Genomic DNA, 16,011 nt, shown 5'->3' with positions numbered 1-16,011 from the left:
ACATTAAAGTGGGGAGTCCTGTCATGGACATATTTTATGAAAAATCCTTTTGACAGGATTTGTTCTCCTGAGAAGCTGAGAGGCCTCAGAAACGAAATGTAAACAATGATTATCTGCTGTTGTGGAATGCAACACGTGCATCTGTGATTGGTCCATGTGAGTTGTTTCTACTTCATGACCAATCAGAGGTCCAGCTGTTTGAGGCTGTGAGCAGTCACAAGATTTTATCATTTCATTCCTTTCCTTCCTTTGCTAGCTTTTTGCTGAAATCTTTTCTCTATCTTTAGTGTAGTTTTAATATATCATTTCCTTTTAATATAATATATATAATAAAGTAATAAATCAGCCTTCTGAAACATGGAGTCAAGATTCCCATCTCTTCCCTCATGCTGGAACCCCTGCAAACACCACCCCAGAGTCCCACCAGCAGCGATGCCCTCGAGGAAACGCCCAGCCAGGATCATCTCAAAGGCCTTGGCTCTCCTGCTGGAGGCAGTGAGCAGCGCTGCTGTTATCAGCACCACGTCGTTGAAGAGCAGACTTTTCTTCCTGCAACAGTGAGCAAAGCCTGGCTGTGACCCATGATTTACTTTTCTTCCTTGACTTATGTTTGATTATTCTCTGGATTTACAGACTGAAGCCATGGCCATGTTTAAAGCCATTGCTTATAGGACAACCAAATCTGGTTATTAAAAGGCATGATGGCTTTGCAGAGGGGTGGAAAGGGAGAAGCTAGATTGTTCTTACTCATTGTGTGAGCAAACCATGAGGCTGAAGGAAACTCCTGCAGGATAAAATGCCAGCAAAACTATGGGAATTGTATGTCAACAAAAGCTGTGACAAGGGAATCAGAAATTCTTGTCTCTCCAATGCACCCTGGTTTCGTTTTATGTGCTGGGTAAATTCTGAGGCAGCAGGGGGCAGTGAAATTCTGGTATCCCTTCTTTTACTGACTAATACTTAACAGCTTCCTCTGTCACAGCCCTGAGAAATGTACTTACTTCCCAAAAGTTGCAGTCAGGTAGCCACTGCACAGGCAGCCTATCATGCCCCCCATGCAGTACACAGACACGATGAGGGACCACAGCAGCATCAGGCTCTCCTGGGGCAGCACAGAACCATAGCGCTCCAGCCACGTTTCATTGATAAACTTCTGAATGTACTGGCACAAAAAAGAGATTTGCATTCCACCAAGGCACTAATCATAATGTTCTTCATTATGTTTGCAATTAAAAAAAATTAGATTAATGGTTGTGACTAAAAGCATGTCTATAGGACATTTGTTTGCAAATAAGGATTGATATTTCCTCTCATACAGCTTAATAGTGTAAAAGAATTTTTCAAAGATTAGTTATACTCTTTAGTATGTTGAATCCTACCTCTCCTACGCCAAAAAATTAGGACCTTTTATTCATTATAATAAAGTGCAAATGTTCTTGTGGCCAGTAATGGATATAAAGAGAAAAGGGCTGAGCTGAAAGCTGACTCCATCAGCTATTTTTGGGGTTTTTCCCCTCCATGGCATAAACTTTAAGGAGGTATCTCAATAAGTTGTTTCCACAACATTCTGTGGGAAGCTGTCTTGGAGCACAGCTCCTTGCAGTCATGCACGCTCTGACAGTGACACTATGGCATTGCAAACAGCTGGCAACAAACTGACATAACAACACCTAAGAGCTTTTGTAAAGCATCTGCAAAGTGCAAGGCCCAGGACCATGAGGAGCAGTAGGAGATGGGATTTTCTTTTCTCAAGCTTTGCCTACCGGAGAAGTGTAATTGATGACAGACATTTGGAAGCCAGACAGGTGAGTTCCACCCATCCCCAGCACCACAAGCATCAGCAACAGCCTCCGGTATTGAACCTGCAGAGGGAAAGGAACACATCCTGAGTTCCTGATACCAGCACACCTTTCACACCATGAGATGATTTACACCTTGCATCTTCACACTTCCCTGACTAAGAAACCTTTAACACGCAAAAACCCAACCTGAGTTTCACAATAATCAAGCAAAATCCATTTGTTAAATATTAAAATACTCATCTGCACATTCTGCTGTGTTCTTCTCCTGACTATTAGCAATCTGAAAAGATACATTCTCTAATTCTGTTAGTTCTGCTAAGCACAGAAAACAAAATTCATAAAAGCCTTGTTGAGATCATTTGTGTTTACCTTTGTACTAAAGAGAAGCTACAGCTTTCTTGAATTCCTTTTTGCTTTCATCTTTGCCTCCTCAGGGACAGTGTTCACCATTTTCCAGAGATGACTCAAGTCTGTCCTCTCAAAACTTTTTTTTTCTATATTTCACTTTTATCAACCCTGTATGAAATGACATTTTTAGATACCCGATCTGAATGACTCCAATTGGAAATGCTGTGTTTCCATGATGTACACTGACTTTCAGAGCATTTCTCACAAGCACAAATGTTTTCAGGCATTTAGTCAGGTCACATTTTAAACCCACGAGTATCCTCAATTGTCCTTGAGAGCACAGAGCAGTAGAGTGGTGGGGTTTTTTCTGGTGTGTGTTTTTCACTGATACTGTGTTCTCTATGTCCCTCCAAATTCCATCTTTCCTGGTTTCCCAGTTCCTCTTTTAAACCTCTCACTGTTTTACATTTCTAATGTATTTTCTTCAGATGCCATTTAGTCGGTTATTGCTCAACTTGTCCCAAGCTCTGTTGCTCATTTTTATTACAAGAAGGATTCCCTTTGCTGCAATCTTAGACCATGCTGCTGTTAGTGAGCAGGGCTAGAACACAAGAATTTGGATACTCACCAGCTCTGAGAGGAAACCAGCCATTTCCCCTTGAAACCCTGCCTGCTCTGGGAGCCCTTGTCAAGTCTGCCAGATGAGAGAGATGGGCTCCACACTGAGATTGTAAGAGCTGGGGATCACAGCACAGAAGTTAAATTCTAACTGTGTGGCTTTTAGCAAATTGTGTCCTCCCCTGACACTGGCCAGAGCCTCTTCTTGCTGGTTTAATTATTCTAAGACCCAGATATGACAAGGTGATTACAACATTGGTAAATGTTTTTCCTGCTGGGATGGGGAGCACCGGCCCTTACTCACACTGCTACAACCCCTGAGTGCTCCTGCTGTGTGAGGAGTCAGTGCCACCAGCTTCCCTTCCCTCTTCTCCTCTCTGAAAAGCAGCTTGGGCAGGGCAGGTTTTCCTCCCCTCCAGCCTACAACTGGCCCTTAGAATTGCAGCTCAGCCATAATGCCTCTTCTTGCCTGCTAGAAGAGTTACAATTGCTTGAATAATTTCCCAGATGCAGGAAATGAAGTATTGGAATATTGGCATTTTGTGTCCTTGCTCACACTCGGTTCTTTACAGAGGCTCAGAGTTTTTCCAGAACCACTCAGAAGCCTCTCTGTAACAGTGGAATTGACCCATTTTGTGCCAGAGCATGATGCCACATCTCAGTGGGCACGGAGCTGATGAGCCTGGAGGAACCAGAGGGGAAAGCAAGATTTTTCTTTGAGCTGAGGATGGAAAGGAGGACACATGGCAGCTCTGGACCTTCCTGGAGAGGTCTCTAAACACTGTCTGTGACCAGTTTTTAACATCTGGTTGATCAAACAATCCCTTCAGAGCCCTGTTCCTCCTGTTGACTGTGTCCCTCTAGAATGCTCCTACTGCTGTCTCATTTTCATCTGGCCTCTCACAATTGTTCTGTGCTGTGCAATGGAAAAAGCAAGCCTTAAATGCAGATAGAGGTAAAAAGCCAGCCTTAAAGGGAAAAAGCAAGCTTTAAATACAGATAGAGGTAAAAAGCAAGACTTAAATACAGATAGAGGTAAAAAAGTAACCCTTAAAGGGAAAAAGTAAGCCTTAAATACAGACAGAGGTAAAAAGCAAGCCTTAAATACAAATGGAGGTAAAAAGCAATCCTTAAATACAGATGGAGGTAAAAAGCAAGCCTTAAATACAGATAGAGGTAAAAAACAAGCCTTAAATGCAGGTAGAGGTTTTGTTTCTTTTCCTAAAGAAGAGGACAAGAGGATCCCTCCACCTAGGATTTGAACACTACATGAAATGTGCTTTTTTTTCCAGACCCAGTGTAGAGCTCACCCAATACTCTGGACTTGGAGGAATTTTGTTTTCAGAGATGCCCTGTGTTGCACTGGCGTGACCCTGGATCCATCCTGGATCCTGGAACTGCAGACTCACAGGTACTTCTTCAACCTTTGTTCCCAATCCATGATAGTTCATGGCAGTGTTAATGATTTACCACATTTCCCCTCTTGTGGACAGCTTTAGTAGCAGGGGAGAAGTAAGGCAGGTTGAACACAATCATGTTGTAGAAAGACATGCATAAGGAAATGAGTTTTTAATGTCTTGTAAGACAATAAAAATTTCCTCATTGGGAAGCAGTAAGTTTGAGAAAGGACCAAACCAAATAAGGACCTTTAAAATAATCAATTACTTAATATTTTCTTTTTAAAACACTTCCAATGCTTCTTTTTTTCCCCCTGCATTTTTGACCACAAGAAGGAATGCATGCTGGTTATTAAAGTGGCACTGTGCAATCAATGATCTCAAGCCTTGAAACAAGAAACTTTATCCAGTTTTTTTGGTGGTGTGATGATTGTCCTGGGAGGGATGGCTGTGTTGGGAAACTTCCCTGCTCCTGGCATTAGCTTTTGGCACTGCCACAAATACTGCTGGAGGATGATGTGAAGATAAAACAGCAGGAGAGCCTTAGGGCTGTGAAAGAACCTGCTGCTCAATATTCAGATCCTTTTGAAAAATTTATTGTGCAGCATCTGCATCAGTTGGTATTGAAGATGTCATCCCCAGAACAAGACAGACACAGCATTCCTTGAGCCCAACAACACTGCCCCAGAAATGGGGCCTCCTCTGTCCCTGCCTCTTCTTTCGATGAAAATCAATCCAGGCACAATCAGAAGGATGTGTTTCCCTAGTCACTGCTTTTATTTCCTTATCAGAAAACGGTAAAGTATGAGGTAGACCAAAAAAAGTCATGTCATAGAGCAATGAACACAGATTTTTACCAGGTTTTATTATGAAAATGTGAAGTATTCAGAGACCTGGAAAGAGAACAAACAGTCACACACATGGATTAAATTCCCTCTTCTCTGTCTCCTCAGTACCAGTCACTCTCAGGGCTCAATCCCACTGAAATTCAGTGTTCTCCACTGCACAGTCACTGCCAATGTAGAAGGAGAATCTGCACTCTGGATTTGCCCACTCCTGATTTCCTCTCCTCTGCTCTCTCTGCTCATTGCCTTCTATCAGTGCTGACACAGCCCTGTTTTTCCCAACAGAAGAATCTCCAAGATTGTAAACAAGGGGGAACATTGCATACTGATTCTAGGCTGCTAGGCAAGGCACTCTTCTTTCACAGGATTAAACAGCTAAACATTTCTTTTCCTGTGAACTGAGGCTTCTTCTCTGGAAAGCTCATTGGCACTGACTTGTTAATAGGAGCAGACAATTTCAGTGTCAAAGCTCTGTCTTTGCAAGTTTGCTGTACCTCTGGACCTTCCAGAGTCACTTCTGCCAATTGTGGAGTCCTGGTTTTGCCAGGAAAATAGCAGATCCTGTGTTTTCAGTTTATAACTGCAAGCTTGGAGGGACTGACAAAGATCTTCCTTTCTCTATAAACTGTGTTTAATTTTTTCTGCAGAGGAATTAATTCAGCTCATATCTCAGGAGCTGGAGAGAACCACCAAGTTCATGCTGCACCTTGTACTGAAGGTGATTTTTTAGGGGATTCTCTCTTACTTAATGAGACTTCTGGGCATTACAGTAATAAAAGAGCAAAAATGAAGTGGAGGGCTTGTCCTTAAAGCCTAGTGACAGTCACCACTGAGCAGTTACTCTGCTCTAGGGCTGCCTGCCCCTTCTTTCCACGGTAGTTCAGGCGGTTGAACTCCTCCTTGACCTGCAGCATCGTCTTTCCTTTGGTCTCTGGCAGCACCAGGAGTACAAAAATAGCCATGGACAGACAGTAGGTCAGGAAAATGATGAAACAGAAATTGCCAAGATGTTCCTATAGGAAAGCAAAGAGAAAAAATGTGCAAAATGAGAAAATATGAGAAAAAATTATCTTGATTTCTTTCTCTTATGATATAGAGTTTCTGGGTTTGTATTTTCTAAAAGAAGTTGTTCAGAGATTTAACAGATATAAATCCTGCTTCAAATGACATCTGACAGTGTCAGTGCCTCTGTCACTGCATCTGTGCTGCCTATGTCACTCCAACTTGTGCAGAGTTAGCAGCATTTTGTGGATTTGCTACACTTCCAGTAAATACCTGATTAAAATGGAAGAGGCCATCAGAACTGCAATTAATTTGGGCTCTGTTGCATGAAGGGTTGATAAGAGATGCCTCCTCTGGGTTCAAGGGGGGTCTAAATTCCTCTGAACTCAAACAAACACCCTGCTTTGCTTACCACAAGGAAAGGGAACACAAGCCCAAGGATGAAGAGCTGGATCCAGTTTACAACACCATTAAACACATAAGCAGCTGGTCTGTGTGACTGAATAAATATTTCTGTGATCAAAGGGCATACGACTCCACCTGAAAAAAAATATTGAAGAAAGAAGGAAGCTTAGAAATTTTGCAAGATGCTTTCTTACCTCATACTTCATTTTGCTGTATAAGTTCATGGCTTTAAGTGGCCTGGAAGTGTCTGAAGTGGTGCTTGGCTCTTCAGTGAAAAGGCATGTAGGAATGTAATAGAAAATGAATTTTTACTCCTACCATAGTAGGGAGGGAAATACCAACACCTGCACTGGATCAGAAGTAGGGATTCATGCCTGTGGTGGAACAGCTATGCTGGGATCTCTCCTGAAGGCTCCAGTGAGGAAGGAATGAGTGAATAAATGAAACCATTCCAGTAGAAAATACCAACCTGGCCCAATGCCAAAGCTCATGATGAAAATAAAGACAAGTGCAACAGAGCAGTATGGTACCCAGAAAAAGGAGTCCTGTGGTAGGAAATGAAAAGCAAATAAAATCAGAAAATAAAATTTTATTTATCTAGCTCCATTACAAATGCTCATCACTACTAAGTAATGTCAATATTTAACATAGATCTATTTCCTCTGCTTTCAGAAATGTCATGAGATAGCCTTGGCAGTGATCTTGGTTGTGTAAAGCTACTGTCTTCAATCCAGCTGTACATGGCTGGGAACAGACCTCTATGAACATGATGGTTAGCCCCAAAAATCATCTACTCACTAAAAAGTGATTTGTGGGGAGGGAAATAGTCCTGAGATCTGTCAGACAATAAAACATGGGCACAGCTCTAGTGCATCAGAGGGGTCTTACCTGCAGTGAGAGTGTGACTGTGAGCAGCCCTAGAGCCAAGGCCATCACAGCATAGTTCTTCCACAGCAGAGTCTTCCTCCCTGCACGCTCGATGAGGAAGCCCTGCAAGCAGGAGGAGATGGGACAGCTCCACCTCTGCCTTCACTGGGGGCCCTGAGCAGCACCAGGAGCTGGGACCCCCAAGTCTGGCCCAGAATGGGCTGTGATTTTGACAGAAAGACTCTCAGCTTTTTCCAGAAGCTCAACAGAAATGTCCATGTTTGCAGGGTGTGAGGGGAAGACTTTATCTGATGGTTCCATGGTTGATTTGTTACAGAAATTTGACTCCTGAAGCTCCATTTACTGTATTTTTTCACTCCTGAAGCTCCATTTACTCTATTTCTAAAGATCAAAATGAGCAAAGTATTACAACAGAACAAAATTCAGCTGAAAAGCCACTTACACACAGAACTGTGGAGAGGATCTCAGTGGTCCCAATCCCCAGGGAGACATAATGGGTTTGAGCAGGGGGGATTCCAGCCTTTGTAAAGATGCTGTATGCATAAGAGTAAACCTGGAAAGAATAGACATTTGTGAAAGCTGTGCACATGTGGCCATGTTTATGCTAGCATCTGTCTTTTGGGACAGTGTTGCATGGCTTTGCAAGGGTTCCTCAGGGTGAGAGAGATAGACGAGAATCTTGCTTCATGATCAGAAGGCTGGATTTATTAATTTATTATATATAATACACGAAGACTATACTATCAGGAATAGAGAGAAAAGTTCAGAAGCTGCTATCCTAAGAATAGAATAGGAATAGAATCCACAAAGTTCTGTGTCCAGGCAGAAAGCAAGAAAGCTCTCCTGTGAGTGGTCAGTAAATCCAAACACTCACAGAAGACCAATCACAGATGCACCTGTTGCATTTCACAGCAGCAGATAAATATTGTTTACATTCTTCTTCTGGGGCCTCAGCTTCCCAGAAGAGGAAAAATCCCAAAGAAAGGATTTTTATGAAAAAATGTCGGTGACAGGACAGAAAATAACTAACCAGACCTTAACAAAATAGAAAATAATCTTAGAAATGCCTTCAGAAGACACTTGCTATAACACAGCTCTAGACTTATCCCAGGTCCCAAACTTCCAGGGGGAAAGATTGTAACAAGCAGCACCAAGCGCTCCCTCCTTAGGGCAGTGCTGCCCTCACTCCCAGCCCCTCGCAGAGGCTCCTTTGGCTGAGGAGCCTGGCAGCCCTGCAGGGGCAGAGCAGAGCCCTGCACGAACCACGTTGGCCCCGAGCAGCTGGATGCAGGACACCACGAGGAGCAGGGTGATGAGCTGCCAGCGCACGGCTCTGTCCCGCAGCAGGTCCCACACGCTCTTGGCCTTCTCGCCACCGATGGCTCTCTGCTCTGACATCATGTCATTGATCTCAGCCATGTGGTCCCCGTCCCCCCAGAGCTGCTTCACAGCTGCAAGGAGAGGAGGAGAGGTGACCAAGCTCACCAGCACACACATGAGTCCAGAAGATGATTTCCTGCTTTGCAGAGTATCTTGTTAGAACCTCATGCTCTTTTCTTGTGTGACCTTCCTAGAGATCAGGGCTCAGATATGACACAGGTCCAGATTTACCCATATATCTTAATATGACCTCACCTGTGGCCACACTTCTCTTCACAGAGAAAAGCAAGGCACAACTTCCCAAAGATTTTCTAGGATTCACATTCTCTGAACCTCAGAGAAAGAAAAAACAATTTTTATCTCATTTACTACTCCTGTGTTTTAGAAGAAGTAGAATGCATTGTAGAAGATTGTTTACCTAAAGAGAATTGGTAATTAGATTCTAGTGTGTTTTAATTCATTAACCAATTAAATCCATGTGTGTGTCAAGACTGTCAACTGAAAGTCACAATATTCTGTGCAGTTAACTACTTGTGCACCTTCAGTTTAGATGCAATGTAATAAAGTGCAATGTAATATAGCATAATATAGTATAATAAAGTAATCAGTTAACCTTCTAATATCCATAGAGTCCTCCTCTAAAGGTCATTTCTCCCTTTGTTGGTGTTGTTTTAATTTTAATTTCTGATACTGTCCTTTGGCCAATAGCTGCTGACAGTCTTGCAATGTAAGTCACACTTACATTCTTACCAATCCTTCCCTGAACACCTTCCTGCTAAAGGTGCAGTTCTAGTGCACACTCCAGAACACAGACAAGATAAAATTACTCCTATATATAAAAAATAAGTTTACATTAAGGAGTTCTATCTTTTGATAGTTAAATACCTATTGTATTTGCAGGGAATGCCCCAACAAAGGCAGGAATGATGCATCTGACTCCATGTTCTCAGAAGACTAATTTATTACTTTATAATACTATATTATATTAAAGAACACTATACTATACTACAGAATACAGAAAAGACACTTACTGAATACTAAAAAGATAATAATGAAAACTCATGACTTTCCAGAGTCTCAACACAGCTTGGCCCTGATTGGCCAAAGAGTGAAAACAACTCCCAGCAGAATCCAATGGAACAATCACCATTGTTGTTGGTAAACAACCTCCAAACACATTTTACATGAGCAAAACAGAGGAGAAGCAAACGAGATAAGAATTGTTTTCCTTTTCTCTGAGGCTTCTCAGCCTCCCAGGAGAAAAATCCTGGGCAAAGGGATTTTTCAGAGAACGTGGATGTGACACAAACAGAAGAGACTGACTTTCATTTAAGCTGAAGGTGCTTTCAGAGCCAGAACACCAAGACTCTTTTTCCCACCTGGACCTTTCTCCCTGGCTCACCTGGGGCTTTACAGTATTTTCCCCTTTTTCCCAAAATGAATGCTCTAAGTCCCATTTCCTCACCTTTGATGCATGCCTCCTTGTCCTTTAGGTCAATGAGCAGGTAGCGGGGAGAGTCTGGGAAGAAGGGGAGGGTGAGAAGCTGAACAAGGACAGGGACTGCATTGGCTGCCAGCAGAACGGGCCAGAGAGCCTCCACTCCAAGAACTTCTCTGGAACAAAAGCAGCAGGGTCAGAGGGGCTGAGGCACAATGTGAGCAGAGGCAGAGCCAGGCTCATCCCCAGCCCTGCTGGCCGTGTCCCTGTCAGGATCTCTAGCTGGTCAGAGTGACCCCAAGAAAAGTTCCAAAGTCTCTTTTCCCAACCCAGTGCTTGAAGAAGGAGTCAGGGCTCTTCATTTCTCGGTCTCAAGGTTGTTTATTGTATCTTATCTATAGAAAATTTTCTCCTGCCCTGCCAAGGTCTGTCCAGCAGGACAGTTCCAGGCACTCTGCCTGCCCCCAGGCTGTGTTATGTCTTTATACTAAAAACTACATGTACAATGTTTACAATTACTTCCCAATACCTATCACCTATGTTAGACAGTGAGCTTCTACTCTAAACCAATCTGTGAGTGCCAACATCACAGCAGGAGATGGAGGCCAAGAAGAAGAAGAAGAAGGAGAAAGGCTGGACACACCCAGTTCCCTCCATCTTGCCTCCTGAACCCCCATACCAAAACCTCAAAATCTACTTTTCCACCCCGTGATAACTTCACTATTATTCTACTCAAACTGTTGTGGCTTGCTGATCTTCATCTAAGGTTGGTAATTTGCTCCACGGGTCATAATCAAACCCACATGTGTTTTGGGCTCTGTGCCAGGGCTTCTGAGCCCCCTGGCAGGGGTCCTGGACAGCAGAGGGATGTTCTGGGTTCCCACATGTCCCGGCAGCTCCCGCTGGGAGTCTCCAGAGGGGCCTCGCCTGCAGCACGGGAGCTGCACAGTGCCTGCTCCTGCTGCTCAGTGCTGGCACAGCAAGGCCACCTGTGTCCACCCGTGTCCTCCTGTGTCCTCCCTGTGTCCTGAGGGCTCGCAGGTGTGAAAAATGCCTATTTTATGATTGGCTTTGTGCAAATATTAAAATGAATATTATATGTGCTATGTTAGAAAGTAATCCTCTATTAATTCTCTAAAGTAGTACGTTAAATATAGTTTTAGGTTATAACAAAATGTTAAAATAGAAACGATGCTATGGAGGATATTTTTTTTCTAAAGAAAGAACTCACACTGAGATAGCAGCCACAGGACACCTGAATCTTTCAGAGAAAGAGAATTTTTTGCTCCATTATCAGGAGAAATTAACTGCTTCCTGCCTCGCTTGGGCCGATGATGCCATCAGGCTTATGAGGAAGAAGTTGGCACTGCCCACACAGAATCCTGTGTTTGAATGGAATTTATGCATCATGTATGAGGTGTATGAATATGCAACAGGCTGTTGTTTTTAAGGGTTAATCCTTTGTTTACAGGTGTCCTTTTTTGGGCTTATTTTGCCCAGAAAAAGTACCCGGACATCCGTAACTCTTTGTTTCTATTGCCTCATACTGTCCTAATTCAAATTGTCCAAATTACTATTACTCTACTTGTATTACTATTTTTATAACCATTTTATTACTATTAAACTTTTAAAATTTTAAAAACAAGTGACTGGCATTTTTCACACAGGTACCAACAATCCCAACACAAGTGCTGAAGGAAAACCTGCAGGGGCTGATCCCTCTGCTTCTCATCCAAATAGGCTCCATGACCATTATTACAAGATCCATAAGTTACCAGGCTGGTACTGACTGCCCCAATTAGCAGCCCCTGGGCACAGGAATACATTGATATACGCATGTATTTTAATAACAGAAGAAACTGAGTATGTTTCAGACTCTCTTACCTGAGACCCAGAGCAAATCCTACAAATTTTCCAAGAGCAGAGAAGGTGGAAGCTGTTATGGCAATCAGCCCGCGGAGCTTCCTTGGGGCACATTCCCCAGCGTACATGATATGGACATTCTGAGTTAAACCTGCAGGGACAAAGGGCTGTTAGGGCCATGCAAACCCTCACAGCTTTGGTGTTTTGGAGGAGACCACTCAGGACAGTGCCTGTAGGGTTGGCTCTCAGATTCATTTTGATCTGTGCTGAGGTTGTGGCTGCCTGACATGAAGCATGGGCCCCATACCATGGCCTTGAGCCTTTGCAAAATATTTCAATAAGCAAGTGTGGGCCTGTAAGAAATCTGTCCTTCAGCAGGTTGGCCTTCCCTTACATTGTTTCCTACAGCCCCATACACAGACAGGGCTGTGGTTACTCCCTCTAGTCTTAAATGACATTTTTCAGTGGCTGTTCAGATGCCATGTGCCTTATTTTCTGCTTGAAACCACCGAGTTGGCAAATGCTGTGCATTCTCTTTGCTCAGTGAATTAATTCATTTTTATCCTCCTAAATTTTTTTTCTGGTTAGTATTATCTTTATCCAAGTGCTCAGAGATCAAAAGCACTGGCAGAATGTAACCTTCTGAGGCATCGGGGAATTAGAATTGAAAATTGTAATTGAATTGGCTTGAAAACCATTCCCTTGTCTGTAATGTGGAGGGCAGCATCAGCCACAGTGAAAAGCAATAGGAGCCACAGAGGCTAGTTCTCTTTTGAGTGAGCATGCTTCCCTGAAATATTGTATGTTTTGGCTTTTTCAGAAGTTGGCAGTACCTTTTGTATGGACTGGATGTAAAGATACAAGAAATAGAAATGGAGATGTCATAGATAACTAATTTAATTATGTTTATGGTTTCTTATTTAGTTAAAACTGCACTCAGCTATCACTCTCTCTGCAGAATGTAGTAAAAAATCTGTGATCTGTTCACTCAGCCTGGTGAGTCCTTGTGACCATGAGTCACTGCTCTTCCCACTCTTTAATACCACAGGTAGGAATGGCAATTTACCTCCACAGACTCCAGAAAACAACCTTCCAGCAATGATCATCTCAAAAGATCCACAGAGCCGGCTGAGTCCCATCAGAGCTGCACCCAGCAGAGCAGGGATGTTGGAGAGCAGCATGGCCTTCTTCCTGGAATTCATCCAAATTCATGTGAGCATCAGCACTGCCCTTGCCTCATTCACAGCCTGAAGGAGGGGCATGAGCTGTACCATGGCTACAGACTCAGTGCTGGCTTCTGAGATCAGCCAAAGTAATGGGAAATGGCAATGGGGAAATGTGATGGTGGTCACAGGGGTCTGAGGAGGAGGGAAGAGATGAGGATCTGACTCCATGGTTCAGAAGGCTTGATTTATTATTTTATGATATATATTACATTAGAACTACACTAAAAGAATAGAAGAAAGGACTTCATCAGAAGGCTGGCTAAGAATAGAAAAAGAAGGAATGATAACAAAAGCTCGTGACTCTCAGAGAATCTGAACCAGCTGACTGTGATTGGCCATTAATTAGAAACAACCACACAAGACCAATCCCAGATGCCCCTGTTGCATTCCACAGCAGCAGATAACCATTGTTTACATTTTGTTCCTGAGGCTTCTCAGCTTCTCAGGAGGAAAAATCCTAAGGAAAGGATTTTTCATAAAAGATGTCTATGACAGGGAAACTTGTCACAGACTGATCAGTGAGTTGAAGGTTTTGATGCTCCAGTAGAGTCAATATGTACACTGGAGAGCAAGCTTTGTGAGTGGTTGTCTCTGAAATTCTCTTTAAAATGCATGTACTTCTTGTATGACCTCCCTGGACTGGATTTGTTTTGGACTTCATAAGGGAGAGGGTATGATTTTCATTGTGATCACTGGCAGATTTTCCATTCTGTGCCTTCACTATACTGGTCTTATATTGGAAACCCTGGGCTGCTCCCAGTGCCACATTCTAGCAGTGTTTCTCCTGAGACACAGTTTATTTTCCTGCAGTAGTGGCTGTAAGCAGAAGGGCTGGTGTAACTGTGCCTACCTCCCAAACCGAACACACAGGAACCCAGCACAGGAGGAGCCCAGGAGCCCCCCAATGCTGTAGATGGACACAATGAGGGACCACATCAAAGTCACCATCTCTGCACTGGGAGAGGAGCCATATCTCTTCAGCCAGGTCTCATGGATGAAACTTTGGATGTACTTTAAAAGAAAAAATAAAACAAAAAACCAATGGACTCAGTCAACATGTTTTTGCATAGTTGCACTGCTTTTTAAATTCTCTTACCTACTTACATTTCTATAGATAACCTTGGTTGAAATCTTAGCCCCAATGGGAATTTTGCCATTACCATCCCTGGAGCTGATGTTTTAGCAACGTGATCCAATGAATAAACATATCAGCATTAAATATCAATTGTGAGTTCCAGTAAGTGAATGGTAGGCTGGTGTTCTATTTCTGTGCTAAACCCAGATTTTTTCCTCTCCCTGATCTTTTCCTGCCATTCCCACTCATCTGTGTTGATAGTTTGAGCTCAGTGTCCTTGGTACCATCCAGGATGACAAACACCATCCCCAGTTTTCCTTTTCCAGCTGCAGGTAGGAGTGCCGAGCTCAGCTCTAGAGCTACAGTCCTTCCCTGCCCTATTTCATCTTACAGCCACTTGGAAATAGTGTGGGTGGTCAAGCACATGGTACAAGGGACTCCCTGAGGGATGGAGAGAGGAGAATGCCCTGGGAGCAATTCCACTCAGGAGGAAAATAGCTGATTTTATGGATATTATTCATCCTTCCCTTTCCCAGTTCTGTCACATCAGACAGAAGAGCAAACCTCATGAAATTTAAGAGCAGTAGCAGCTACTCTTAGAACAAAGAAACCACGATTCTTTCTAATTTTGAAAGCACAAGTAACAAGTTAGCCACTGCAAATAGAGGCATGGATGCCTGAGAACAGTGAAACCCTGGTAGCTCACTCTTTGAGCTCTCCATGCTTACCTCAGCAGGAGAATTGATAATGGAGACCTGCAATCCATAGTGGAAGGTTCCAGTCATGCCCAGGACAAAAGCCAGGAGAAAAAGGTTGTAGCTCATTTTCTTGAAGGAAATAAAACCAGCAAACAAACAAGTACAGCTATTCAGACATGCCTCCAAATGTGCTGTATTTTCCTTGGGAGCTCCAGAAATGTGAGCAATGCCACACACCTGCCTCCTCTGAGACCCAGGAGCAATAGGAAAGCACAGCTACTGAGGCACAGGGCAGTGAGAATGCTGAGGAGAGGCAAAGCTCACAGATGCCTCCCAGAATCCAGTTACACACTTCAGTGCTCCAGCCTTCAGCTTTGCCATCTTAATCTGCACTGTCATACTTGTGGGAGCATAGTGCAATGTGCAAAAGCTTTTTGTGAATAATTCCATCTATTTGTCCTTTCTCCTCCTCCTTTCCTACTTGTTATCTCACCTAAATGAATATTTTGCTCAGTGACTTGGCTGAGACTAGATAAATATTTGGGGATTGAAACTTTCACAGTTTATTCACCTTTTCTTAGAACTCTCTGATAGGAGGTGTAAGAATTTAGGACTGCAATAGATGCACCTCAACCCCTCCCACTGCCACTGCTCCCTCTTACTGGGGATATTCCTGCCAGCAACAGGAGAGTGATGCTGCACCTCTGTACCTGGAATATTTCATGTTCAAACAATGGCTGCCAAGCACTTCCAAGCCAGTTTCTAATCAGGGGAATGTCATTGCTTGAATGGGCATCAAACCTCTCCACACCAACTTGCATGCAAAGGTAGTCACACCCAAGTCTGGGTCTTTCCTGATGCTTTCATTGGCTACTGTGGAAAAAGTTCATTTTTATATGGAGAAAGAGGAGCCTGAGATAATAATATTTCAACACATCACTTTGTATGGAAATAAATCACATGGGACTCAATTTTCTCCATGGTGGAAAAAGGCCATTCTTTATTCACATAACTCCTTTTTTATAC

General features: G+C 43.2%; 2 protein-coding genes across 2 annotated transcripts in view; both read right to left on the bottom strand.

Annotated features, from left to right (window-relative positions):
* LOC131565867 (uncharacterized) overlaps positions 1 to 2,802 on the bottom strand; it is a 28,061-nt gene extending 25,259 nt beyond the window's left edge. The window contains exons 1-4 of the mRNA XM_058816949.1: positions 2,779 to 2,802; positions 1,764 to 1,862; positions 1,002 to 1,162; positions 425 to 549 (exon numbers count right to left, since the gene is read on the bottom strand). Of these exons, the coding sequence (XP_058672932.1) occupies positions 425 to 549; positions 1,002 to 1,162; positions 1,764 to 1,862; positions 2,779 to 2,802 (409 nt within the window). The remainder of the gene's footprint in view (positions 1 to 424; positions 550 to 1,001; positions 1,163 to 1,763; positions 1,863 to 2,778) is intronic.
* Positions 2,803 to 5,037: 2,235 nt separating this feature from the next.
* LOC131565775 (solute carrier family 2, facilitated glucose transporter member 11-like) lies at positions 5,038 to 15,191 on the bottom strand. Its single transcript, XM_058816843.1, has 11 exons — positions 15,016 to 15,191; positions 14,063 to 14,223; positions 13,053 to 13,177; positions 12,008 to 12,137; positions 10,151 to 10,299; positions 8,569 to 8,756; positions 7,748 to 7,858; positions 7,306 to 7,407; positions 6,887 to 6,962; positions 6,425 to 6,552; positions 5,038 to 6,023 (listed from the first exon to the last, which is right to left on the bottom strand). The coding sequence occupies exons 1-11, from the start codon at positions 15,109 to 15,111 to the stop codon at positions 5,817 to 5,819; spliced, it is 1,473 nt and encodes a 490-aa protein (XP_058672826.1). The 5' UTR covers positions 15,112 to 15,191; the 3' UTR covers positions 5,038 to 5,816.
* Positions 15,192 to 16,011: the final 820 nt, after the last annotated feature.

Source organism: Ammospiza caudacuta, chromosome 18, assembly GCF_027887145.1.
Source record: "Ammospiza caudacuta isolate bAmmCau1 chromosome 18, bAmmCau1.pri, whole genome shotgun sequence".
NCBI lineage: Eukaryota > Metazoa > Chordata > Aves > Passeriformes > Passerellidae > Ammospiza > Ammospiza caudacuta.
This window is presented reverse-complemented; position numbering and strand designations above follow the sequence as displayed.